Source organism: Mirounga angustirostris, unplaced genomic scaffold (assembly GCF_029215605.1).
Source record: "Mirounga angustirostris isolate CCGP_5_RB_7025 unplaced genomic scaffold, mMirAng1.0.hap1 SCAF_8, whole genome shotgun sequence".
NCBI classification, from domain to species: domain Eukaryota; kingdom Metazoa; phylum Chordata; class Mammalia; order Carnivora; family Phocidae; genus Mirounga; species Mirounga angustirostris.
The window spans coordinates 65235979-65263974 of NW_026991716.1; the positions used below are offsets into that span (position 1 = coordinate 65235979).

A 27996-nucleotide genomic window follows, 5' to 3' on the forward strand; every position below is an offset into this window, starting at 1 on the left:
TGATGTGGCTCCTAACAAGATAGAACCAAAAGCTGGGGCCTGGGGAGTCCTTACCCTCTTTGCCACAGCTGTGAAAAGGCTAATGTCTGTGACATGAGCAGTTATTTTTGAATGCATTTTCCTATAGAATCATTGTTAGAAATTGTAGATTGTTTTATATTGCCATTAATATACTTAATGTACATTATGGATCAGTTCTGATTTTATGATCTATCTTGTAAACTATTGCACATTTATAACATGTGTGCTGGGTTCCAAATAAGTAACTTCCAGAGTTTTTAGGCATAACCGGTTTCTAATTTGGGTGTGACTTTGAATTAAGGTAGTATCAGCGGCCTGGATTTTACTCTGTAAACTATAGCAGTAGTCTTGTCTTATACTCTGGCATATATGTACAAATGTAGACCTATAAATATTATTTTAAAATAATTGAACATTTTTCCTTAGAGTTTTATTTGATATAGATGGAAACTTCAACCACAAGAGTAATTGTAATTGAGAAGTATAAATTTATAGATGACTGTTAGAATGACATGAATAAAATTTAATACTCTTTAGATGTAATTTGAGATCATTTATTCTCTCTTGCAAGATACTATCTTAATTCTAGAGTTTCTACCATAGCATTTAAGTGGTATAATAAATACAGACTTATTCATGGATATCTGTAATTTTATAGACCAAATAGTTTTGGATACTGTTTATATTTCTGATACATTTCTATACAGGAATTTGGGTCTGATATGTTTTACTCACACAGTAGCATTAATTAAATAATAGTCTGTTCTGTTGGTATATCTAATTGAATGTACTTTTTTTTTAAACAATAAAACTGCTTTATATACAAACATTAAAAATTTTTTAAAAAGTTGTTAAAGTACGTACCATGTAAATTTAATATTAACATACTTCTTGTTTTGCCCCATTCTAGCTAGGCGTTAGAGCACAGGATGTTTTTTATTGATTTCCATTATTGATTTCATGTTCATGGTAAAGTAGATAATATTTGAGTAAAGTTATTATCCTCTTTTTGGGTTAGTGACTTATTAAATAGAAGGATCTTGTATTACATTTTAATGAAGAGCATACTGTTGCCATTATTACAAGGTATGCGGCCAATTAAGCTCCTTTATTTTTCTTACTGTTTATAAGCTTCTAGTTTAATGAGCTCTTGTTTTGTTTGTTAGACATTTTTGGCTCTCATAAACCAAGTGTTCCCTGCAGAAGAAGACAGCAAAAAAAATGTGGAAGATAATTGTAAGTATCAGGTTAAAAAATAGTTCTAAGCACAGAAAAGGAAGCTATCCTTCCAAAAAGTAAATTAGTGGTTATATTACTAGGTATACTCTACTGGTTCAGAAGAAACGTAGCCTTTTGATATGAAGGTTCATGTGAATGGGGGAGCTCAAAAGTCCTGAATTCATTATTGTCTCACATTTGCACTTTGGTGAAAGAGTCTTGAATGTCCTTTTAATGTTACCACAGTTGTGTAAATGTGGGAAACTGTAATAATTTACTATGAAGCCTGAACCAAAAATCTCTTAACAGTTCTGAAGGAGTTATTTTGAAGCTCATCTAGAATCAGATAGTTTTTATAGTAGTATATGTGGTTCAGTAATTTGGAAGTTGAATCAAGAGGACCCATTTAATGTCACTGTTTAAGGGAAACCAACATTAAAAAGAAGTATAATAAGTACTAATTGAAAAATTGATTTTAGAACATTGTATTTTATCTGAGCATGTTTGGTGACCAGACCATGTTTATTCTTACATTTTCTTTTCTTTTTTTTTTTTTTTTTTAAAGATTTTATTTATTTATTTGACAGAGAGAGACACAGCGAGAGAGGGAACACAAGTAGGGGGAGTGGGAGAGGGAGAAGCAGGCTTCCCGCTGAGCAGGGAGCCCGATGCGGGGCTCGATCCCAGGACCCTGGGATCATGACCTGAGCCGAAGGCAGACGCTTAACCGACTGAACCACCCAGGCGCCCCTATTCTTACATTTTCAAGGTTAAGCAGTTTCAGTTTTTATTTGGCAATATTTTTTTTAAAGACTTATTTATTTTAGAGAGAGAGCATGCAAGCTGGGGGAGGGACAGAGGGAAAGAGAGAGGGAGAGAAGCAGACTCCCCACAGGAGTCACAGGGCTCTGAGTGGGGTTCAGTCTCATGACCCTGAAATCATGACCTGAGCTGAAATCAAGAATTGAACACTTAACCAACTGAGCCACTCATGCACCCCTATTTGGCAGTGTTTTAAGAATCATGTCCCGTTGCTTGGTTATCATTAATGGTATCTGACATTAAAAACTCTCCATTTAAAGAAAAAAGGGACTCCTGGCTGGTTTAGTCAGTAGAGCATGCATTTCTTGATCTCGGGGTTGTGGGTTCGAGCCCCACACTGGGTGTAGAGAGTACTTAAAATCTTAAAAAAAAAAAGGGGGTGCCTGGGTGGCTCAGTCGTTAAGTGTCTGCCTTCGGCTCAGGTCATGATCCCAGGGTCCTGGGATCGAGCCCCACATCGGGCTCCCTGCTCGGCGGGGAGCCTGCTTCTCCCTCTCCCACTCCCCCTGCTTGTGTTCCCTCTCTCATTGTGTCTCTCTCTGTCAAGTAAATAAAATCTTAAAAAAAAAAAAAAATCTTAAAAAAAGAAAAAAGTAAGAGAAAGGAATGTATTTTGTCCTTGTTGATTTTTCTTTGGATTTCACATTTGCGTAAGCTTGTAAGGTCCCCATATGTGGATGGGACAACGTGGAATAGTGGAGTAAGGGAGAGCCAGGGACTCAGGGAGAGCCTGAGTTCAGATTCTGACTGTGCTGTTAGGAAGCTGTGTGCTTGTGGTCAATTTATCTTTCCTCTTTGAGCTTCTCATGTTAAATTTGGAGTAATAGTAATAATGTATATGTTGCATGTGTAGAGATGACATATTTAAAATGCTTGGTGCAGTGCCTGACCTCTAACAGTCTCTCAAATGGTAGCTGTTATTATTAGGTGTAGGAGATTGAGGAAAAAAAATGTAGAGTTTCTTTCCAAAATTGCTGGAGAATTTGTGTCATAATATTTTCCTGAACAGTAATCAGAACCAAAAAAATAAAAGGAAAGAAATAAAAGAATGCGATTCTACAGTATTTAAAATCAGAGAAATGATTCTTTTCTGTTAAAACTTGCTGGAACATTCAGAACTATGAATTAATCCTTTTCATATATTAAAATAATGTTTTTTGTTTACATATCTGCATGTAGCTAAACATAATAAATGGTTTTGAATTTTTTTAATCCATTTCTTAAATTAATATTTTAAAACATGGTTATATGATATTCTCTCTGCTTCCTTTAAGTTAGAATTCCTAATTCCACAGTATGTTCCCCTGAAAAAGCTAATAATATAAGGCCATACTAACATGTGAATGACGACTTGCTCTCATTTCTTTACTTCCTTCTGCACACACCCCCAACCTTATCATGAATATCTTTTAATGAAACTAAATGAATCCCTAAGTTGTGAAATATCTGCCAACGGACACAAGGGTCTTCCTCTTAAATTGTACTACTCAAGGTATTTCATTTTATTAAGACGTTGAAAGGTAAATGGTATTTCAGAATGGTAGTTCAGAGGAAGGTGAGAGAAGGGGGAGTGGTTTAGCATTGTGCTTTGGATAAGAAAAGGTGACATGTAGATCAGGCTCCTGGGGGATGAAGGTGGAAGAAGTGCAGGGTTATAGAAAGGTTGGTGACCAGAAGCCAAACTAGATATACCTCTGCTGCCTACCTTCTCCAAATCTTTCTCGGTTCAAGGGAAAGATGCCATTCAACTGTTAGGAGGCTTCACTCACTAACTTCTTGTTTTATTCTGTTATAAGTGACATTAGAAAGCAGTGAGATGGACACTTGGGTGACTCAGTCAGTTAATCATCTGACTCTTGATTTCAGTTCAGGCCATGATCTTGAGGTTATGAGATCGAACCCCACGTCGGACTCCACACTGGGCATTGAGCCTGCTTGGGATTGTCTTCCTCTCCCTCTGCCCCTCCTGTCCCTTCTGTCTCTCTCTCTAAAAAAAAAAAAAAAAAGAAAGAAAGAAAGAAAAGAAAAGAAAACAGTGCCACATATGTGCTTGGGAAGTGAACTGGCTGCATTATGTGACTATAGAGGCCTAGGCAGTCTTTTTTGAGATAGATACTGCAAGAGACTCTTGTTTGACAGGGTTGGTCTGTGGTAAGCACCCTAAAGAAAGTACAAAGAAGAAAGTAGTTCTAGTGGTGGTGGTGGTAGTGAGAATGGGGAATAATCCTTTGTGAGATAATTTTTGAACTGACCTTAAAGTGTAGGTAGACTTTTGACACCTAGAGATAAGAGGTAGACTCCAATGCATGAATATATTTGGGTTTGATAAGTAGTTTAGTCTGCCTGCAAGTTAGACCATAGTAAAGGGAATTACGGAAAATTATATGAAAAGGTCAGTTGAATGCAAGTTTAATAAGGGCCTTGAATATCAGACTTGAATATGGATTTTGGTAGTTGATGGAAACCCAGTGATGTTTTTTGAAGAGGAGAAAGATTTAATTAGTGTTCTAGTTTAGTTAGATTTATGTGTTGAGTAGTCTGGATGGATTAGAGAAGAGAGAGAGTGCTAATAATAGAAACAAAGTGGTTGGGGAAGAAGAATGGTTTTGTCTACTGTAGCATGTGGTAGAAATGGAGAAATGAAACCCAAGGGAGTGGAGGGCTGGGAGAGTAAATATTAGGCTGGGAGAAAGAATAAGTCAGAGTATATTATGATAATATTATGTATAATACAATGCACATTAACAATTATATGTGTGTGTATATATGTATGTATATAATACATACTTTGATGTATTAGTAGAGCAGATCTTAGAAAAACAAGATTTCTACCCTGATTGTGTTAATTAGCTGCATGTCCTGGATTAACACATATAATTTTCCCAGGACTCTTATTTCATATCAGTTGTAAGGCATTGACTGAATGATCTGATTGTCCCTTCTCATTCTAAAATTTTATCTTTTGTGTTTTTCTGTAAAATTCTGAGCATCTGATTTATTTAGTATAATCACTTTGTTGTATTGAAAGTGTATTAAAATCAACACTCTGTGAAGTGTAGTACTTTCTTTCCACTTGAATTGTACTCAACTTCTTAGTCAACTTTCATCAACTTTCATTAATGTATACTCACCTGGTACTCAATAGATGTACTCACCTGTTTGGAAATTTGTTGTTTAAAAATATCACTGTAACACATGTAAACTGGATGTATTTTAAATTGGCCTCTGGGGTTTTACATGTCCCAGCGTTTTAAAAAGATGGAATTAAATCTAACCTAGGGGCGCCAGGGTGGCTCAGTCATTAAGCGTCTGCCTTCAGCTCAGATCATGATCCCAGGGTCCTGGGATCGAGCCCACATCGGGCTCCCTGCTCGGCGGGAAGCCTGCTTCTCCCTCTCTCGCTCCCCCACTTGTGTTCCTGCTCTTGCTAACTCTCTCTCTCTGTCAAATAAATAAATAAAATCTTTTTTTTTTTTTTTATTTGAGAGAGAGAGAACGAGAGACAGAGAGCATGAGAGGGAGGAGGGTCAGAGGGAGAAGCAGACTCCCCGCCGAGCAGGGAGCCCGATGCGGGACTCGATCCCAGGACTCCAGGATCATGACCTGAGCCGAAGGCAGTCGCCCAACCAACTGAGCCACCCAGGCGCCCAAATAAATAAAATCTTAAAAAAAAAAAAAATCTAACCTAGCAGGTGGATTTTAGCTTGGATCAAAGTGATTCAGATTAAGATAGTATTGTTTTATCTTGCTTTTCTTCAAATATTTAGTGGTTTACAAATTTTATGTTTCAGGTTCACTAATGTATTTAAATGAAGCCACTCTTCTTCATAATATCAAAGTTCGATACAGTAAAGACAGAATTTATGTAAGTATTTTACATATGATTTAGGTTTTTGTGGGGATAATTGTTTTACATGCTGCTGTTTGATTTTGTCAAGCTTGAAATTTTCTAACAGGAAATCTTATTTGATCTGTTGAATAGAATGTGACCTCCATAAGGATAAGGATTTTTTTCTAGTTTACTGCTCTAATTCCAGGGTTTAGAACATGCATGGTACATAGTAGGCACTTAAAGAATATTTGTGGAATGAAATAATGAATTCAGAGCATCATCTGATATCTTTCAGACTTAAAAATATCCAATTTGGTGGTTTCAAAAAAAAACACTAATTGGGATTTTGATTTCTTATTTTTGGCATATGTTTATAGATACCATTTAGTTAATTCACTTTCCACATTTTTCTGCAAAAAGTTAAGGTAACTTATAAAGATAAAGAGAATATATATTGAAATAAATACTTTGATGACAAAGAAATGTAAATTAAAAGAGAAAGCAGTACCTGAGGAAATCTCAAGAACACTAAAACACATCATAAAGCCTAAATAGTTGCAATATTTCATTAAACCCTAGATAACTTACCTTAAAAAACCAGAATATTAAAAAATGAAAGAAAGTGCTTTTGATGTTAGTTAGGGTTTATACCACATTGTTCACATGGATACTTAACTAGTATGTTTCAATTATAATTATTCATTGGGCATGTATGAGGTTTTATTCTAATATGACCTTGTAGATTTCTTTGTTGGCTGGAGATAAATTACCCCACTGTAGTTCTCCTGTTATAAAGATGGGGCTCCATTATTTTTGAAAGCAGAAAACACATGGCTTCTGTGACTCTTCCCAGCTCAAATGGCAGTCTTAATCTTTTATATCACTATCAATTTGCCTAATTATACTCACTTAATTCTGACTAAATTACCTTTAGTCTTTGCCATCTGTCCTAATAGTGACAGCTGGGAAATAGAACTAGTCTTGTCTTTTTCAGGAGAGTTTACTTGCCATCTTTCAATTGTATTCAATATTAGTCTTCACTTTCTTCTTTGATTTTTTTCAAAATTGACTAAACAGAGAATATATTTAGGTTGTTATATGGCTATTTTTTGATTAGAAATACATTTAGAAGCAAAATTCACTCAATCAGCAGACTAATATTGAGAATCTGCTGTATGCTAAATGCTGTTTTAGTTACCAAAATAATGCAAATTTTTTAAATTTGTTAAAACAATTGAACTTGTAATAAGTGATTAAAAGTTGATTTGGCTCTAACCAGGAAATACCATCTTTCAAGTAAAAATGGTCACTATTTTTTCTGTACATGTCTTACATTACTTGGTGGTATAGCAATCGTATTTATTTTAGCAAATTTTAATTGTTTTAATATTTTTTTCTAGAAATTTGGAAAATTTTTATTACTTTCACAAGGAATGATTTTACTTTTTAAGAATTGAGATACTTTATTTTTATTTGGGATATTTATACAAAAGCTTGACACTCATGGGATTTTTATTGGTCTTTTACTAAGTTTCCTATGTTGCTGTGGTATTGCACATTGCTGACTATGACCATTAATAACTGAAGATTTATACGCATATTTGTTATACTTTCAAGAAAATTAGTTGTCTTTTTTTTCACATTTAGTCGACCTATAAGTCTTTTCTAAATTGCATGATTGATAAAAAAATTATCCATTTGTGAACTTTAAGTTTTTGTTTTTCATGTATAATGTCTACATCGCTCTGGAGTATTTTAGGGTTATTCCTAGCTTTTTTGATCTTTCTTTTCCTAAGATGTGTATGCAGTTGGGCAAGTGACCTCTATTAGATAGTGGCTTTTTGGCATCATCAGCTTCTGTTTGGAAAACCAGTATTTTTAAAGTTATCTGAGGCCATGATTGGTATGTTTTTCCTAGCCAATTATGTCTTTTAGTTATAAAACTATTAAAAATCAGCAATACATAACTATAGTTATTATTACTCTAACATATGGAAGAAATGGAAGTAGTTTGGAATAAAAGTTTAAATTTGAATTTTTTCTATTTCTCACCAACCAGAATTATCATAATTCTTCCTTAGACTTGAGTAGAACAATAGCTAACTCACATTTAACATTTTCATTGGCTACTAAAATGTCTGTTACTTTCCTTTGTTTCCTACAGAAAGATTATTGCCTGGAATTTAAAAATTTTTTACTCCACTGCAGTAAACATCTTTGAGAGCATTCATTGAATTTTAGATTAGTAGTCTGAGAGTTCAGGGTTTCTGCATCATTTCCCTTCTACGACTAGAAGCACAAAAGAGAAAAATATGATCCTGCCTGCCCTAGTTTGGCCAGTAAACCACAACTAATTGCTAAACCACAACTCTTTTTCTACCCACAAGGAATTTTATAAATCCTGTTGGTGCATTTTTCTGGTCTTTTAGAGCCACAGTTAAATTCCAAATTTAAAAGCAAACTTAAGTTGGTCATTAAACATTTAGCCTTTCAATATTCTAGACAATGGTTAACATATGTTGTTTTGCAAAAATCTGGGACCAAGTGCTCACCAGAGCACTAAATTAATTCTTGGCTTTCAGTGATGGAGATTGGTCTAGAGGATCCTATGAGCTCTTTAAGCTCTTCAGTAGCAGGGTAAATAAAGTAGTCCAGGTGAGGAATATAAATGACTAAGACTTGAGCTGTAGGAATAGATATAGGAGGGTAGATTTCTTTTTTTTTTTAAGATTTTATTTATTTATTTGATGGAGAGAGACAAAGCAAGAGAGGAGTGGGAGAGGGAGAAGCAGGCTTCCCGCTGAGCAGGGAACCCAACGCCAGGCTCCATCCTAGGACCCTAGGATCATGACCTGAGCCAAAGGCAGACGCTTAAAAACTGAGCCACCCAGGCACCCCAGGAGAGTAGATTTCTTAAGTAGAGTCAACGAAGAAGGCTGATTGAAATAGAGGCTTAGACTCAGCCTCTGTCTCAATGTCTGTGGTGGCTTGGTGGTGATGCCATGAACCGGGGGGCAGGAGGGAGCATATAGGAGGAGAGTGTTTTCTTTGAGGCAAACTAGTCAAGAGAGATAATCTTAATTTTGGATCTGCTGAGTTTGAGATGCATATAGGATGAGAAGATGAAAATATGTATTAAGAATTAGAGAAATATGGGTCCTGTAGACTGTATGTTTAGGGCTTGAAAAGCAGATTTGGAAGTCCTAATTTATATAGAGAATTAAAGGTCTGTATTTGCTGTATTTTCTTTCTCCTATGAGCCTTGTTTAGTTTTAAATAAAAATAGTAATTGGAAAATTTTATATTTATGCCTTTTCTGTTTAGACATATGTCGCCAACATTCTGATTGCAGTGAACCCATACTTTGACATACCTAAAATATATTCTTCAGAAACAATAAAGTCATATCAAGGAAAATCTCTTGGGACAATGCCACCTCATGTCTTTGCAATTGGTAAGTGATTTATTTTTTTTCCTTATATTGTACAAATTTACTGTTTTTCTTTTGGATTAATAAAAGATACCATGAGTTGAATATGTATTTTGGTGGGCCTTTATGCATTTTGAATGTATCATCATTATTTAGGAGCATGTATCTTACACAGGATGGGGAAGACTATTTTTGCAGCTAACTCATGGGGTAGTTATACATCATTATCTTTGTTAAATGTTTCTCCGTCCTCTTAAATATATTGAAAGTTGGATAGAATAAAAGCTGCCCTAATGGTTCTTTTTTACTCCTTGACACAATCAGCTCCATCTTAAAAGTGTCCTCCTTCATAGCTTTGAGGCCCAGGCCTTCCACTCTTACCCAGGTCATCACTAGTGAGTGTGTTACTAAGGCTAGGTATGAGCCATAAGAGCAGACGTCTTCCCTACCTTATCTTGCATCAGGGCTTTATAAATGTTAAGAATTAGAAATGATATATGCTTCATATCTCTAGGGAATCCATGTGGAAGACAGCAGTTTTTGCCTTTCTCAGGTTTTCTCTCATCTTTAGCTCTGAGGAACACAGAGATGGGGTTTTTTGAACATACACACCCCTACCATAGCTGGTGACTGCAAGTACAGAGATGTTAACCTTTTGGATCCAGACATAATCAGCAGTTAAATGATGACATGTTTTGGTAGTAGTTCTTAGTGCAGCCTGTTTCTCTTTGGGGTTTCTTTTCATGCCTATGTTTTGACCAAACCAGGCTTCACTTCCCAATTTGGCTGACTTATGTACTAGGCAGAGTGAATATGTCAGCCAAATCCAGTGCAATAGCAGATTGACTTTTGGTTCTGAGATGCTCTGATGGGCATTAGTATGTTTTGTATCAGCTAGCAAAATGGTGTAAAATCCTTAGAACCTGAATATGACTAAGCTCATCACTGGAGAGAAATTATATGTTTAAAATGTAAATAAACTGACTTATTTACATTTTACATTTACATTTACATTTACAAAAAAATGTCTAGAATAATATGAAAGTGGGTGGAACAGATTGTTGATAAATTTTCCCCTTGTCCTAGCCCCTGGTCAGAAGGATGGATATACTCTTGCATGCAGTTTGCATTCGGTCCGATAGAGTAAAAGCCATTTGTAAAGCCTTCTTCATTTGTATGGGTAGCACATGTCTGAAATGAGAAATAGTTGTCCTATAGAGCTCAATTGGTTAGGACCTAATTTTGAATTAAAATTGTTTTAATATGAGACCACTTTAACAGACTTAAATTGTGCTCAGCTTGTCTTTGTAGTACTACTACACAGATTTTGCAGTTACGAAGTTTTTTCTCCAGCAGAATTTTTGGTTACCAGATTTCTTAATTGGTAGCTGTTCTTGCTTTTCCCTGGGGCCCTTCATTAGTTACATATACTGAGCTTTTTTTTTTTTTTTTTTTTTTTTTGGTCTGCTCTGGAATTAGGAAGAACTGAGCCACAGATCATAATATGAAGACATTCTAGTACAAACATAAGAGTTGTTTATTTGGATTTCATATTACTTAGCTGTCAGGGTAATAAGATAGGACATTTAAAGTAAAAACTTTTAGAGATGTTTTGAACACTTGATTTTATTTTAAAATGTTACTAACTGTAAACATACATTTATAATTTCTTTAAGAGCAAGTGTTCTTTGATAGTAAGACAACTTTGTATCATTTAGTATATTTGTATTTAGTACACTGCTCATCATTAATGTGTTATTTTGACCCTAGCTGATAAGGCTTTTCGAGATATGAAGGTGCTCAAGATGAGTCAGTCTATCATCGTATCTGGAGAATCAGGAGCTGGCAAAACAGAAAATACAAAATTTGTTCTAAGGTGAGGAATTTTTAACTAACCTGGAATATTTTGAACAGGTTTATTATTTTTTTTTAATTTGTGGTAAAAAATATAGCATAACACTTACCAGTTTAAACATTTCTCAGTGTACAGTTCAGGAGTGTTAAGTATATTCACATTGTTTTTCAGCCAATCTCCAGAACTTTTTATCTCTAAAACTGAAACTCTATGCCCATTAAACAACTCCATTTCCCTCTATTCCAGCCCCTGGCAACTACCCTTCTGCTTTCTGCTTCTATGATTTTGACTACTGTAGATACCTCATATAAGTGAATCATACAGTATTTGTTTTTCTGTGGCTGGTTTATCCCACTTAGCATAATGTCCTCAAGTTTTATCCATGTTGTATCATGTGTCATGATTTCCTTTTTTTTTTTTAATTTGAGACAGAGCAAGCACAAGTGGGGAGGAGGGTCAGAGGAGAGAGAGAGGGAAAAGCAGACTCTCCGCTAGGCAGGGAGCCCGATGTAGGGCTTGATCCCAGGACCCTGAGATCATGACCTGAGCTGAAGGCAAATGCTTAACTGACTGGGCCACCCAGGCACCCCTTGATTTCATTTTTAAGGCTGCATAATTATTCATTTTGTTTACTCATTCATTCATCAGTGGGCACTTTGGTTGCTTCCAAATCTTGGCTATTGGGAATAGTGCTGCTGTGAACATGTTATGAACAAAGAGATACAAATATCTCTTTGAACAGGTTGACTTTGTATACTTTTGCATACTTTATTTTATTGTATTTTTTAAAGGTTTTATTTTTTAATTTATTATTATTTTTTTCAGAGAAGTAGAGGGAGAGATAGAATCTTGATCTCACAACCCGAGATAATGACCTGAGCCAAAATCAAGAGTCAGATGCTTAACCCACTGAGCCACCCAGGTGCCCTAAAGATTTTAAGTAATATCTACACCCAACCTGAGGCTCAGACCCACAACCCCGAGATCGAGAGTTGCATGCTCTATCGACTGAGCCAGCCAGGTGCCCCTTGCATACTTTATGACATAGTTTGAAATGGTAGGCTCTGTCCCTTTTAAAACCAGATACCTTATGTGGAAGCTAAGCTTTAGATTGTTGAAAACTATCTCGGACATGTTCTTATGAGGATCCTAGAGGAGACCCATGCTGGTTAGGCAAAAGGAAATCGAGGAATGTTCCTTCAAAATTCAACCTTTACATTCTGTTCTCAGTATTCCTGCTGTTAGTGTGGTTGAAACCATTTTTTACCTTAAACTTATGGCAGTTGGCTTTCTTATTTCCATCTCCTCATCACCCTCCTCTCAGTGTATCCCCTTTGTTGCCGTCAAATTACACTCTATACTTTGTTTAGAATCACTGCATTATAAATACAGAAGGAACCATAGCACTCATTAGTGTAGTTCCTTCAGTTTACATACCTAGGGATGTTAAATCGAGTGTTGAAGCTACTGCTAGGAGCAGTGCATTCTGAATTCTCACCAGTGTTATTCCCACTGTATCACAGTCTTAGTCCTTTGCTGGGGGGGGCCCTTCTTGAAATTTTGCTATTTTTATGTAGATGTATGGTATTCAGTTATTTGTACGAAATTAATTTAGAAGTTTGTTATTGTGTATTATGTATATGCAATTCTGGTTAAGTGAGTGCTTCCTAATACTCTGGGAATTATAAGTGGTTCAATTTCTTATTCTTTCTCTTCTGTATGTAAGAGTCATATGGTGAGTCTTTGGTTTATATACAGCTTTGAAAATGAACAAATAATTTAGAAACTGTAAACTTATAATACAAACTTACGTTTTAAGTCAAAGATTACTTTTTGTTTTGAAATGTTCCAGGAAAATAGTTGTTCCATAATGTTTAATCTTTGGCTAAAACAACATGAAGAGTGGTAATGTCCTTGTTGTTCAATGGCAGATTACCTCACTTTCTCTAGCCATATAGATTGAGTTAATATGCTATCACAGAAGACTTTGGAATCTTATGTAGACGATGAATATTCCTGTGTGAAAAGTGTGGCATCTTTAAAACCAAATAGTTGGTTCAAGTCAGAATATTTCCAAAAACAGCTTAAAAATAATGCTGATTTTGATGTTCAAGGTAATCCAAATAAAATTTTAAGTGTTTAAAAAGTAATGGGCACCTGGGTGGCTCAGTTGGTTAAGTGTCCAATTCTTGATTTTGGCCCAGGTCCTGATCTCAGGGTTGTGAGATCCCCAAGTCGGGCTCCACACTGAGCATGGAGCCTGCTTAAGATTCTCTCTGCCCCCAGTGGGCTCCATGCTCAGCGGGGAGTCTGCTTGAGGATTCTCTCTCTGCCCTACCCCCGCTTCGTTCTCTCTCTCTCTCTCTCAAATAAATCTTAAAAAAAGAAAGGTATAACAGAATAGTTGCATTTAAATATAAATTTGTAAATTTTAAATGAATAGTTACAGTGATGATCCAGGTTTAAATTTTACATGTATTAAATAATATTAAGGTTACAGCTATGGGGCGCCTGGGTGGCTCAGTTGGTTAAGGGTCTGCCTTCAGCTCAGGTCATGATCCTGGAGTCCTGGGATCGAGTCCTGCATTGGGCTCCCTGCTCAGGGGGGAGTCTGCTTCTTTTTCTCTCTCTGCCGCTCCCCACTTTGGTGTGCTTTCTCTCTCTCTCAAATAAATCAATAAAATCTTAAAAAAAATAAAGTTAAAACTATAATGTGTGCAGTATTGTTGTCATGTGAATTTTTTTATCCTATATTTTAAACAGATATCTGACTGAATCCTATGGAACAGGCCAAGATATTGATGATAGAATTGTTGAAGGTATTGTTAATTTTTAAAATTCTTATTTTTTATTGTTAGATATGTACTGAAATGAACTTACGAGAATCCTCTAAGTGATCTGGAGTGCTCTCCCAGAGATCCAAAAGACTCTTCCATCTCCTACAAATCTTTGCTCAAATATCTTCTCCTTTATTTAATGTCTATTGTTTTCCCTCTCACCCCATGTAAATGCTAAGAAGGCAGGGATTTTTATATATTCCAGTCTCCTAGAATAGCGTCTGATACATGAGATATGATCCATAAATATCTCTCAAATGAATGAAATAAATACAGGAGGATTTCTGGCTTCCTGTTTGTTTTGTTGACCTCGTTTTTTGCAAAGGAGAGAGGAAGAGTGTTATTTGGAATTAAAATGTTTTTTGGGGGGAAATTTTAATGAATTAGTACAGTTGGAAGGCAGGAGTTTGTAAACTGATTTCCATAAGGTCAGTGCTTGCATATCCCTTAGAAAGTTTTCTTATACCCCGTTTGGAGACTACTGGTCTAGTCAACCACTGTGTTGAATCCACACCACCACCCTGCATCATAGATTCCTCTCTGGTTCCCCCACTTATATTCTTGTTTCCCTGTAATTTGTTCTGTGTGTGGACGTTGAGATGATCTCTTTTGCTTTCAGTCTCTTAATGGCTTCATATTGATCTCACGATAAAGCTGCAAATCTGTAACACAAGAGTGAGAGAAAACTCTGGGTGGGCTGGGCAATACTGCATATGCAGTTGGCCTGTAGGCAAGCCAGAGACAGGGAAAAGGGAGAAGGTAAAACCTACCCATGGACCACAAGCGTGAGAGCCAAAGCAGGACTACGAACTGTCAAAATTGTCTCTGCCTTCTCATCAGGCAGGGGAGGAGGGATCTAGTTCCTGAGGTACCAGATCATATATCTCTCTGTCTTCTCATAATGATGATGAAATTAACATGTGTGAGATGTATTATGCATTGTGTGATATGCTGAATATCTGTTCCTAATTTAAATCCCCATAGAATGAGGTAGGTACTATTTTATCCCTACTTTACAGATTAAAAACTGAGGTAAAAAGACTTTAAGTGGCTTGCTGAAGAGCATATAGCTTACCAGTTGTGGAAGTGGGATATAATAAACTGAGGCATCTTAACTATGTGCTATACTAAGAGCATATTTTAACACTCTTACTATTTTAAAGAAAAATTTCAGTTGAACAAAAATTTATTAAGGTCCTTCTGTGTTCATGCATTTTGATAAATCATAGCTAGCAAATGTTATGTACATTTTTTCACAATTATGTGAAATATACATGTATATGAACAGAAATACTAATAAACAATTTTATTTTTTATTTTTTAATTTTATTATGTTATGTTAATCACCATACATTACATCACTAGTTTTTGATGTAGTGTTCCATGATTCATTGTTTGTGTAGAACACCCAGTGCTCCATGCAGAACGTGCCCTCCTCAATACCCACCACCAGGCTAACCCATCCCCCCACCCCCTCCCCTCTAGAACCCTCAGTTTGTTTCTCAGAGTCCATAGTCTTTCATGGTTCTTCTTCCCCTCCTATTTCCCCCCCTTCATTTTTCCGTTCCTGCTATCTTCTTTTTTTTAACATTCTAATAAACAATTTTATAAAGTTTGCATCAATAAGGTTTTTCGTGTTTCTTGATATAATTTTACAGTTTTACTTACAGCTCTCACTGTGGTATTGTAACACACCCAGGTGTGAAGAGCTCATAAGTAATGCTTTATTTACAGTTAAAGTACCTCACTTTAATGAGGGAATCACCCTTTAAAATTGAATAAATAAAAAAGAACAAATTATAGGTTAATATAATAAAATACTAACTAGTATTCTGATTTGTTTACTTGAGGTACAAACACTCTTGCAAATTGGATATAAACCTGGTTTCTTCCCTGAGGCTGTGGTGTATGTATATGTAGTGTGCTGTAGTTGAGAAAAGTTGGAAAGTATTATTCTAAATTGTACAGCTCCTTACTAGAGGATAGTAGATGTTAACTTGCAGAACATAGATATCATTTGATGCCGTCTATAATTGAAGATTGGTTGTTGGTTTTAGAATGAGTATATCAATAGCACTACGTAATTTTCTGATGGGCTGTTTATCCTAATTTTATATATTTTACTTAATATATTAAATACTTCAGTAAAAAGTAGTAGGTCACCAATAAAGGAGTTGGGGAGGCCTATAATTGAGTCCCCCTTTTGCCAATAGCTAGTCATGTGGCTTTCCACAAGTCAGTGGACTTTGTTGGGCCTCAGTTTTCTTACCCATCGGAAAGGTTAGGTATATATGCAAACTTTTCTTTCAGTTTTAATATTTTCTTAGGTTTTTTGGCAAGTGAAACAATTGGAGAGTGATCTTTAAAAGGGTTTGGATACTTGTTAAGCTTTCTACTGGAATAGAATAAGAGAGATGGACTTTAAGAGATTGCATAAGAAAAATTCTAGTAACAATTGTGAAGCAATTTATGAGGTTGCAGATGGAGAATATATAATATTGGCACTAATCTGGGATGTTTATAGTTGAGACTGGTGAGTGTAAGAATAGACTCTAATATGGGTGCCTTGGTGGCTCAGTTGGTTTTGAGTGACTTTTGATCTCCACTCAGGTGTGATCTCAGGGTCATGAGTTCAGGCCCTGCATTGGGATCCACACTGGGTGTGGAGCCTACTTAAAAACAACATAAAACAAAACAAGCAATAGACTCTAATAAACCTTTTTTAGTCATGTGGTGTGTATACATGGTTATGAGATAAAAACAATTAAAATTTTACATTTGTTCATTGGGAATTTATTTTTATTTTCATTTTAAAAAATATTTTTAAGTTTTTTATTTCAGATCTACTATAATTAACATACAGTGTTATATTAGTTTCCAGTGTACAATATAGTGATTCGGCAATTCTAGACATCATTGCTTAGTGCTTATCATGATAAGTGTACTCTTTAATCCCCTTTATCTATTTTACCCATCCCCCTATCCACCTCATCTCTGACACAGTTTTTTTAAACGAGTACCCTCAAAGTTTTTTTTTTTTTTAACAAGAACATTTTTTATTGAAGCATACATCAGAATACATGGTTCTAAAATATATATATAAAACATTCCATCCAAGAAAAATAGAATACACATTTTGTTCAAGTACACACAGAAGAATCCCTGACTAAATCACATAGAAAAAGACATGGCAATTATTACAAATTTAGGAAGACTGAAATCATACCAAGTATATTCTCCAACCACAATGGTATAAGACTAGAGATAAAACAAAGTTGGAGGGCGCCTGGGTGGCTCAGTTGGTTAAGCGACTGCCTTTGGCTCGGGTCATGATCCTGGAGTCCCTGGATCGAGTCCCGCATCGGGCTCCCTGCTCGGCAGGGAGTCTGCTTCTCCCTCTGACCCTCCCCCCTCTCATGTGCTCTCTCTCAAATAAATAAATAAAATCTTTAAAAAAAACCCAAAAAACAAAGTTGGAAAATTACCATATAAATATTACATATTTAATATGTAAATATTAAATACCACACTACTGTATAAGCAATGGACCAAATAAGAAACAAATGGTAAATCAAAATATGTCTCAACAAAAGAAAAAGAAAATACAATATTCCAAAATCTATGGAATGCAGCAAAAGCAGATGTTAGAGTGAAATTTATGCTATGAATGCTTGTATTAAGAAAAAAGTTCAAATAAACAAATTAACATTACAAGGATCTAGAAAAAGAAGAAACGTAGCTGAAATGCTGAAATTTAGTAGAGGAAGGAAACAACAAAGAAGAATCAGAAATAAATAGAGATAATAAGCAGATTCATAACATTGAAAGTAGTGACCAGTTTTTAAAAAAATAAAGTTGGCAGTGCTTTAACTACATTAAGAAAAAAGGGAGAAGACTTGAAAACCAAAATGAGAAATGGAAGAGAAAACAGTATGGCAGATAACCACAGAAATACATAGTGTGATAACAGATTACTATAAACAGTTATATACTAACAAATCAGATAGCTTAGAAAAAAGCAGGATAATTCCTAAAAACGCACAAGTTACCACAAATGAATCATGAATCTTGAATTCAAGAAATAGGAAATCTTCTTAGACCAATAATAGGAATTAAAAATCTCCCAGCACAGAAAAGCCTAAGACCACATTGCCTTCATTGGTGAATTCTACCAAAACATTAAAAAAATAATTAATGATAGTCTTTATGAAAGTCTTATAAATAATGGAATAGAGGGAACATATTCAAAATCATGCCATGAGGCCAGTACCACCCTGTCACCAAAGCAGGATAAAAACAATGCAAGAACAAAAAAGTCTAGTTTGTCTGATACAAGTATTGCTACTCTGACTTTCTTTTGACATCCATTTGCGTGATAAATGTTTCTCCACCCCTTCACTTTCAATCTGCAGGTGTCTTTAGGTCTAAAATGAGTCTCTTGTAGGCTGGGATTTTAAATTTAGTCATCCTGTAAATGTATATGTTAGATTTTATTGGATATACATGGAAGAATATTAAATCTGGAGGCTTTATTAATATATAAAATATTTTAGGAAAGTAAGTCAACTAATAACTTTTTGCTTGTATTTTGTTCACCAGGGGTTTGCTGATCTCTATATTATAATAACTATTCCTTTAGGGTTGATGTACTTGTGAAAACCGTACAATTAATTTATTAAAGGGAATAAATTTTAAAGTTGAGTTATAAATTTTGTTAACCTAATGACTTTTTAAAATTTAGTCTTTCTTACGCCATTTACGTTTTCTTTTTATAGAATTTGAGTAATTTTCCCATCTTCTGTACTTTAATAGGGCCTGAATATAGTGGTAGTCAGTAAATATTTGAAGGATTTGACATTACATGTGAATTCCTTCATGGTAATATTTTTGAAAACATTTTTCTATATTAATAAGGAAACACTATGCATATTGTTTTTGTAATTTTCCTTCATGCTATTTTTTTGATGGAGTATTTTTATTTCTTTTTAAATAGCTAACCCACTCTTAGAAGCCTTTGGAAATGCAAAGACTGTTCGCAACAATAACAGCAGTAGATTTGGAAAATTTGTAGAAATACATTTCAATGAAAAGGTAAGTGAGAGTGAGTTTTGGGATAATATGTTTGGGAAGTGTTTGTGAAAAACACAAGGATTTTAGGGCGCCTAGATGGGTTAGTTGGTTAAGTGTCTGACTCTTGATCTCAGTTCAGGTCTGGATCTCAAGAGTCGTGAGTTCAAGCCCCACACTGGGCTCCATGCTGGGCATGGAGTCTACTTTTAAAAAAAACGAAAAAGAAAAACACAAGGGTCTTGATAGAATTGGTGCTGTACTTGAACTCATTGTAAATCCATTTGAGTTTCTCTGTTTCTTTAGCTAATTAGGAGAATATATATATTCAGTATAACCTTCATAAATAATGTAAGCTTACATTTATTTAGTTATCTTCTTTTTTTTCTTTACTTGATAGCCATTATGACCTCTTTGATATAGATAAATGTTTATTAGAAAAATAATTCAACATTGGTAGGTTGTACTTTCAGACCTTAAAAGCAAAAATGTATTTTCTCTCTTTTGTTTTTCAGAGTTCAGTTGTTGGAGGATTTGTTTCACATTATCTTCTAGAGAAATCTAGAATCTGTGTTCAAGGCAAAGAGGAAAGGAATTATCATATCTTTTATAGGTTGTGTGCTGGTGCTTCTGAAGATATTAGAGAAAAACTTCATTTGAGCTCCCCAGATAATTTTCGGGTAGGTTGGATGAAAAGAAATTACATACAGTTTTTGCAAATTGAATTGTCTTCAATTCTAAAACTTATTTTAGTGGATTCTGATATCTGGTTATAGGTAACTTACATTAAATCCAGTGTAATGTGATAGAATATAGGTCTCTATTGAGATTTACTGCTGAATTTATAATATAACACTATATGAGGAGATATGTAATCAGAAAGATAAAAGGATAGGTAGGAAACCACTTATAAATTTAAACTCAATAAGAAATTTATAATAGTTCTGAAATGCTAGCTTTAAAATTATTTTTGACTTATTTGTTAAAAAAAAAAGAGATTTCACCACTGAATTAATGAAGGACACATGATTGTCTTCCTTAATTCAACAGTAAATATTTATTGCTTGCCCTTTTGGTACCAGGCATTGTACCTAGGTGAAAAAGGTGAGCAGTTCCTGCTCATGAGCAACTTAGAATATGGTGGGAAACACACACACACAGCCTGACTGATAGGTTGAAAGATTAAGAAATGCATAGATATGCATAGGATGCTGGGGATTTTGGAAAAACTTCAAGGAACAACTGATGTTTGATCAGAATCCTGAAGGATTTTCAAGTGTTAACCAGAGAAAGAAAGATGCAAAGAATATTCCTAGTAGATGCAAAAAGATGAACAAAGAAAAGCAAGAAACAGCTTAAAGAGTAAGTCTGTGCTTACCTCTGGCTTTAAAATGGAGGGTGTCTTGAAGAGGGGTAGGGGAGGGAATGGATAGAAAGTGCAACTATGGGTAAATTGGTTGGAAACCTATGGCTATTGTTGAAGTAAGTTACTTAATGCCTGAATTTGGTTACATATTAGAAGGTAAAATTGATAGGACTTGGAGACTGAGTATGGTAGAGAGAAGGAGAAGTCTGGAATAATTTTCCAAATTTAAGTAGGGTAACAGGGTGGATGTAAATACCACACGAGGGCCAGATGGAAGATTTGTGGCATATAGGTTGAGTTTGGTTTTGGAACCTACGGAGCATCTTAGGGGAGAGGATTAGAAGATGGTTGGGTATACTAATCTGAAGATTATTGTTGGTGCTGTAGTGGTAGGTTTGGGAGATGTCAGTACTCTGGTTGTAGTTAAAACTATGACCGTGAGTAGATGAGATCATCCAGAGAGATTGTGCAATGTAGAAAAGCATGTGCCAGGATCCAGACTCTGGAGTTGAAGAATATGAGTGGTGAAGAGTTGCCCAAGAAAGCACAAGTGGAATTGTGTGATAAATACAAGGAAAATCAGGCGTGCCAAGAATCACAAGCCAATAGAGTTTCAAGAAGTGGTCAGACTGGGAATGGTTAGCATGATTTATAAATTTGCAGCTAGGAAACAGTGTCCCTATGAGGAATATTTGGGAATTATGGGAATGGGTAAGGAATGCAGTTTGAATAAAGTTCTCCAGGTGATTCTGATAATCCTCTTTGGGCAGGAGTCCTCCACATGAGAATTCTGACACATTATATTTAATTATTGTTCTGTGTGTGTGTGTATGTACGTTTGCAATTCAGCTTTTATTACTTCAATCAATTTCTTTTAATATGTATTTGGAAAATTTAAAACTACAGTTTTTTAAAAAAATTTTTTAAAGATTTTATTTATTTATTTGAGAGAATGAGTGAGAGAGAGAGAGCACATGAGCAGGGGGAGAGGGAGAATCAGGCTCCCCACTGAGCAGGGAGCCCGATGTGGGGCTCAATCGCAGGACTCTGAGATCATGACCTGAGCTGAAGGCAGATGCTTAACCGACTGAGCCACCCAGACGCCCCTAAAACTGCTGTTTTAAAATGCTTTATAACTGCATCTATTTATATACTTCCACAATGTCCCACCTTCTCTAGAAGTCATCAAATCAATTGGAATTTGAAGTTAGTTGCCTACATTATCTTCGTGAAAGTAGATTTCTCTACAATGATTTTTAGAAAAGGAGTATGTTACTATGAATCATATGAAATTTAATAATGATGATGTGACTTTGTTGGCTCTGAGTTAATGATAAAATAATGTGACTATTCTTGTCTTAGTTTAGCATTTCTTTCTGTTTGGAGGCTTGGGAGCATATTTTTTGTGTGTCTCAGAATGTATAGCCTTTCCTGACACAATGGCAGGCATCCTAGGAAGGTACTGAAATTCTTTATTAGGTCACAGAGTTTCCTGCCTCTGTAGTATGAACTGCTGGGAGCTATGATTTCTTCTCTTACTAGACTTCTTATAGTGGTTAGGAGGAGACTAGAGGAACCATATTATCTTTCACCCAGATATATCTGCTGTCTTCTTTATTCCTCTCATGCATGCATATGCATACCGCTATGTCCCTTCCCCTAAATGATTCTGCCTTCAAGTGACTTGAAAGTGTGTTGATAATTTCATCAGGTTTTTCTGTAGTTTAGTTTAGGCCTCCAGTTACAACTCATAGGTAAGGTCATAAAGACAAAGAATTCCAGAGTAGTGTTGAACACTTCCAAAAAATTTTTTTGTCACTATTCTGTCCAAAATGGTACATAAAGAATTGTAGGGATACATCTATTTGAAAACATTTGTATTAACTAGTCATGTGTTTTAGAAAATAAAAGGTTTAAAAGGTTGCATTATTCAAATACTCAAATATTTTTGCATATGTTTTATGAGCATTCGTTATAGTCATGCAAAGATCCTTGAATAGAAGTAAAGCTTGGGTAGAATGAGAATGGATAGCAAGAGAAGTTACAGTTTTCTAGTTATAGGAAAATTGGAAAAAACAAGTAGTAGGTTTTTTTTTTAATTTTTTTTTTTTTAAGATTTTATTTATTTGTGAGAGAGAGAATGAGAGACAGAGAGCATGAGAGGGAGGAGGGTCAGAGGGAGAAGCAGACTCCCTACTGAGCAGGGAGCCTGATGTGGGACTCGATCCCGGGACTCCAGGATCATGACCTGAGCCGAAGGCAGTCGCTTAACCAACTGAGCCACCCAGGCACCCCAAGTAGTAGGTTTTAATACTACATTTAGCTATCCAAAAGCCAAGTATTTGATAAAGCAATTGGGGTTGGGGAGATAAAACCCTTGCTAGCAAAGAAAACATTTGTTTTGGCTCTATATGATTAAGCTACTATTATCTTACTATATAAAATAGCTCTTTTTTGAAATAATCAATTGAAATTGCTTACCAATATTATTCCCCTCTCTTCTATTTTTTTTCCTAAAGATTCTAAGGTAGAAAGAACAACTCATTGTATATCATTTTCTGGTTTTATCTATTTAAATATTTCATTGTAATGGAGGTACACAAATAAATGTATTGAGCATCTGAAATATTAATTTATTCCCAAATCATTCAAAATGTATTATATATTTTTTCATAGCATCTATATGATGTGTGGTGTATTTAATCTTGGAATTCATGCCATGGTACAGTGGGATCATAGTGACCTGATTCAAGAGAAGCTGAGATTTTTAAAAACATTTTCCATCTTGTTTCTTGTGTACTTCCTGATTACCGCCCCCTGCCCTTAAATGTGGGTAATAGATTCTCTTTGGGACTAATTAATTATTTTCTTCTCAACTGTTTCCCTCGTTCTATGTTTTGAAAGTGCTTAGTCTTTAAAAGGCTTCTGGGCAGCAAAGTAAATCATTGAGATAAAAGCTGAAATTGTTATTTGGATACCTATGAAAGTTCATAAAGCAAGTATTGTAATTTATGTATGGTCAGTGTTAACGGTCAGTAAATATGAAAGGCATGTTTTGAAGAGCTGATTTTAAAAATCAGAAATTAAGAAGCTTAGGGATATTATTCTGTTATTCAGCATTAAAAATATTACTTGACATATTAAACCACATGTGTAGGTCCTTATTTGAGACTATGTATTTAGTAGAAGGTGATTTTCATTATATCTGTAGTACTTATTTTATGAACTATACTTTTAAGAAGATATTTGATGTTGAGATTTAAAATTGCTGCCCTTTAAAAATAGGAAAGCTTGGGGCACCTGGGTGGCTCAGTCGTTAAGCGTCTGCCTTCAGCTCAGGTCATGATCCCAGGGTCCTGGGATCGAGCCCCACATCGGGCTCTCGGCTCGGTGGGAGGCCTGCTTCTCCCTCTCCCACTTCCCTGCTTATGTTCCTGTTCTCTCTCTCTCTGTCAAATAAATAAATAAATAAATAAATCTAAAAAAAAAAAAAAAAAGGAAAGCTTTATGGTATTGATTTTTGTTAATCATTTAATCTGCTTTCAGAAATTAGGATTTTCAACATCCTTGGTTTGGTTAGTAGGAGTAAAATGTTTATAATATATATGAGTTATCAGTTGTAATTGAGAGAGTAAATGATATTCAAGTTATATTTAAAAATTCTTTTTGGTTACCACTGTTTGATAAATTTGTTTTCTTCTGTATTATTTTCATGTGGCTTGTATTTATTATATTTATATTTCTTTTTCCTAGTATTTAAACCGAGGCTGCACTAGATACTTTGCTAACAAAGAAACTGACAAACAGATTTTACAGAACCGAAAAAGTCCTGAGGTATAGTAGACTGTTTTTTTAAATTAAAATCTTTAATACAAAAAAATCATACTGAAAGATACATTTTTTATTTTGGAGCCCAAATAATATTTCTTACTTTTAGGCTTATACTTTAAAAACAAAATGCTCATCCAAGTCTCTCTCACAGTATAGTACTTTATGCCTCTCTTAGTATCTACAGAAGCTACAAGTTTTGGTTCTTCTTGGTTAGGCCTCAATGTACTGCTCTCCTCCTGTTTTTTTTCTTCAACATGAGGGTATTAAAATTGCCTAAGAATTATCCTTTGCTAACATTTTTAACTTACTCTTATATTACCCACTTGAGATTAAGTATAGAACATGTCCATAATTTATTTCCTACCCTAAGGCTGAAGTAAGTTTTGAAGTACATAGTAAATAGGGTAAGCATTCTTGTGAACTAATGCTTATGTATTGTTGTATTTCTCTCTAAAACATATTTCTGTAATATACTATGGAAAGTCTTATACATAGGTTTTACTAAATTATTATATTTCTAAGGGTAATTAGATGTATTTATACTATTATTTTTAAAACATTAAATCCTTAATCTAAAAATCAATAACTCTTATAAATTTTAATATGTAATGTTCAAGTAATAAGTGGTATTAAGTTGTATCTACTCAAGGAGGTTAAATTATTAAATACTGAGTCAGGATTAATTATAGGGACTAGTTCATTTTCTCTTTATTTTAAGTTTTATATTGAGTGTTTAATTGTACAGTTTTTATTATACTCAGTTTTAAATGTGTGAATCAGATGCTTTTGACTCCTTTCGAAATGAGTGAGATGGGGCGCCTGGGTGGCTCAGTTGGTTAAGCGACTGCCTTCGGCTCAGGTCATGATCCTGGAGTCCCAGGATCGAGTCCCGCATCAGGCTCCCTGCTCGGCAGGGAGTCTGCTTCTCTCTCTGACCCTCCCCCCTCTCATGCTCTCTCTATCTCATTCTCTCTCAAATGAATAAATAAAATCTTTAAAAAAAAAAAAAAGAAATGAGTGAGATGAATTATGTCTCTACTGTTCCTAGAAAAGAACAGAGAAAGCAAATAAAAATTGCCATCATTTCAAATTCTAAGCAGATGAGGACAGTTAATTTTTGTTTAAGTTGACATTTATCATTTTATTTTTATTTTTAAAAGATTTTATTTGAGAGAGAGAGCGAGCATAGAGTGGAGGGAGGGGTAGAGGGGAAGGGAGAGGGAGAGAAAAAAATCTTAAGCCGACTCCCCACTGAGTGCGGCAGCTTGCCGTGGGGCTTGATCTCACAGTCCTGAGATGATGACCTGAGCCGAAATCAAGAGTCAGATACTCAACCATCTGAGCCACCCAGGTGCCCCAGCGTTTATCATTTTAGGCATAAATGTCTGAATTATAAATTGTGAACTTTAGTTTATGTGATATTCATGGTTGGAACTTTAAGAAGTAACTTTAATATATATTATGGTATCTTCCTTTGTCATGATAACCTTTATTTTTATGAGACATCGTCAAAATACAAAAATTTTATTCTTTCCACTAAGATAATGGAAACATTACCTAGTGGGGTAGTGCAGCTGTCCTCAAGGAAAAGATATATATCTAAATTTGATCTTTGACATGGAAAAAACTCTGTAAAGAGGGAGGAAAACTGGATTTTACTCTCCAAAGAGTAACATGTGCTCTTTGTATTCTGCTAAGAAGAAAATGTACTCCTTGTGATTCTAGAGCAGTATACTTTGTGAGGTGATTTATTCATATTATTAAGTGTATATATAAAAATATATAAGTGAATAATGGATTAATATGTTTAAATTACTTTTTATGTCTTCTTTATCAGGAGGATGAGGTGATCATTTTGACTAATTAGAATCCTTTGCTTAGTTCCATCTGAGTGTCTCAGCTGTGTGCAGTTTTTAGGAGAATGCAGTATTTTTAGTCTGCCATAATAGCAATATATTTTTAACATTTGATTGGAAAGTCTTTAAATGAAATAACCATTCAATTGCAAGACTAAAAATTCTGCATGATCTATGTTTTCTGTTAACTTTGGCTGCATGTGATAATTTCCTTTGCTTCTTTTAAGAATAAAATTAAATTTCTTTACTAGACATTTTCCAGAAATTTCACCCGAGCATAATTAAGCATTTTAAAGAATTTTATGAAAGATACTCACAACTTTAGCTGGGAAGCAATTGGCAACTGGGAGGAAAAAAAAATCCCCCAGAGGTGTCTTTAATGGGCAATTAATTCTGGTGCTGTGTTACCTAATGTTTATTTTACCTATTCATTGTCAAGTTCTGGAAAATTCCTAGTCCAGTCTTTCTGTGTTCACTAACTTTTATTTTTCTACTTCTAAGGTTTCTGCAGACCTAACTTTCTTATTCCTTTTTAATAGGTTCTAACAAATGAATACTTCAGAATGTAAATTCTTTTAGGAGAGAAAACAAATTTTCTCTTTATTTTTTCTGAAATGTGAGTCATTGCATAAATTCTGAGTAAGCACAAATGCTTACTAATACACTTTACCTCATATGACTATACAGGAAAATCTAAAAACAATTCTCTGGCCGTGAAAATTGTCATTAGTCTGTCTACAATTTATTATTGCTGAATATTGGTGCAGTTGATGGAGTTAAGCTAAAAGAGTATAATGCTAAGTGTTAGATTTGAATTTTTATTATAACTTTTCACCTTAGTTCTTTTTGATCTGTGGATTCATGTTGATTTGTTTCAACCACTGATACTCTCTTCTTTTCATTTAGATTTTAATCTCACATATCCTAGCATTATAATGCATTAGAATTAAAATTGTAATTTAATTGGAAAACATCTCATTCCATTTTTGACTGATTTTTATTGCGATAATTGTAGAGTCACAGGCAGTTGAAAGAAGTAATACAGAGAGATCCTGTGTACACTTTGCTCATTTAGTTTTTGAATTGTTAGAATAGTAAAGTTTTCCCATTGACATATTTTATTTTTGCATGTCATATAGTGCGTTAATAGACCTTGTGTAGTGGTTTTAATATACTTAAATAATGACAAAGAACAATTAATTGATGTCTTCTTGTTTTGTAGTATCTTAAGGCAGGTTCCTTGAAAGATCCTCTGTTAGATGACCATGGAGATTTTATTAGAATGTGCATAGCCATGAAAAAGATTGGTTTGGATGATGAAGAAAAGCTTGATCTGTTCCGGGTAGTAGCTGGTGTCCTGCACCTTGGAAATATTGATTTTGAGGAAGCCGGCAACACTTCAGGTTTTTTTGTTTGTGGTTGTTTTGTTTTGTTTTAAAGAGGAATAAAATTAGAAGTTCTGTCATTTTTTTATCATACGTAAATCCAATCTGTGTACAGGTTTTCAATACCCTGCAATTTCTAGAATATATTGTGTTACATGGTGAATCTTGGAAATGAAGGTTGCTTCATTAGTCATTATGAGCTCTGTTTTGAACAAATCAGTGATACTGATGGGGAATAAACTCATTTTATGAAGGATAAATAACGGTGACTATCAGGGTCATATTTAGTTAAAATTTTTAACTGATAATTATACTTTTGCAGTATGTGCACAGAGTAATTCTCTACCATCTATTAAGGTATTCTGACATTTTTCTGATTCATTGATATAAACTTGGACCAGTTAATTAGGGCAATTGAATATGTACAACCCCATATACTTTATTATTTGGAAAAGAAAATTGGTTATACTTTATAC

General features: G+C 34.8%; 1 protein-coding gene across 3 annotated transcripts in view; it reads left to right on the plus strand.

Moving 5' to 3' along the window:
• MYO6 (myosin VI) overlaps positions 1-27996 on the plus strand; it is a 142920-nt gene that overhangs the window by 60809 nt on the left and 54115 nt on the right. For all 3 annotated transcript variants that reach the window (XR_008505330.2, XM_045867115.2, XM_045867118.3), the window contains exons 3-11: positions 1188-1257; positions 5853-5926; positions 9218-9347; positions 11094-11199; positions 13942-13997; positions 19009-19106; positions 19598-19762; positions 24202-24282; positions 27358-27538. Coding sequence is in view for 2 of the 3 variants with exons in the window: in XM_045867115.2 (XP_045723071.1) it covers positions 1188-1257; positions 5853-5926; positions 9218-9347; positions 11094-11199; positions 13942-13997; positions 19009-19106; positions 19598-19762; positions 24202-24282; positions 27358-27538 (961 nt within the window). In the remaining variant the exon portion in view is untranslated. The remainder of the gene's footprint in view (positions 1-1187; positions 1258-5852; positions 5927-9217; positions 9348-11093; positions 11200-13941; positions 13998-19008; positions 19107-19597; positions 19763-24201; positions 24283-27357; positions 27539-27996) is intronic.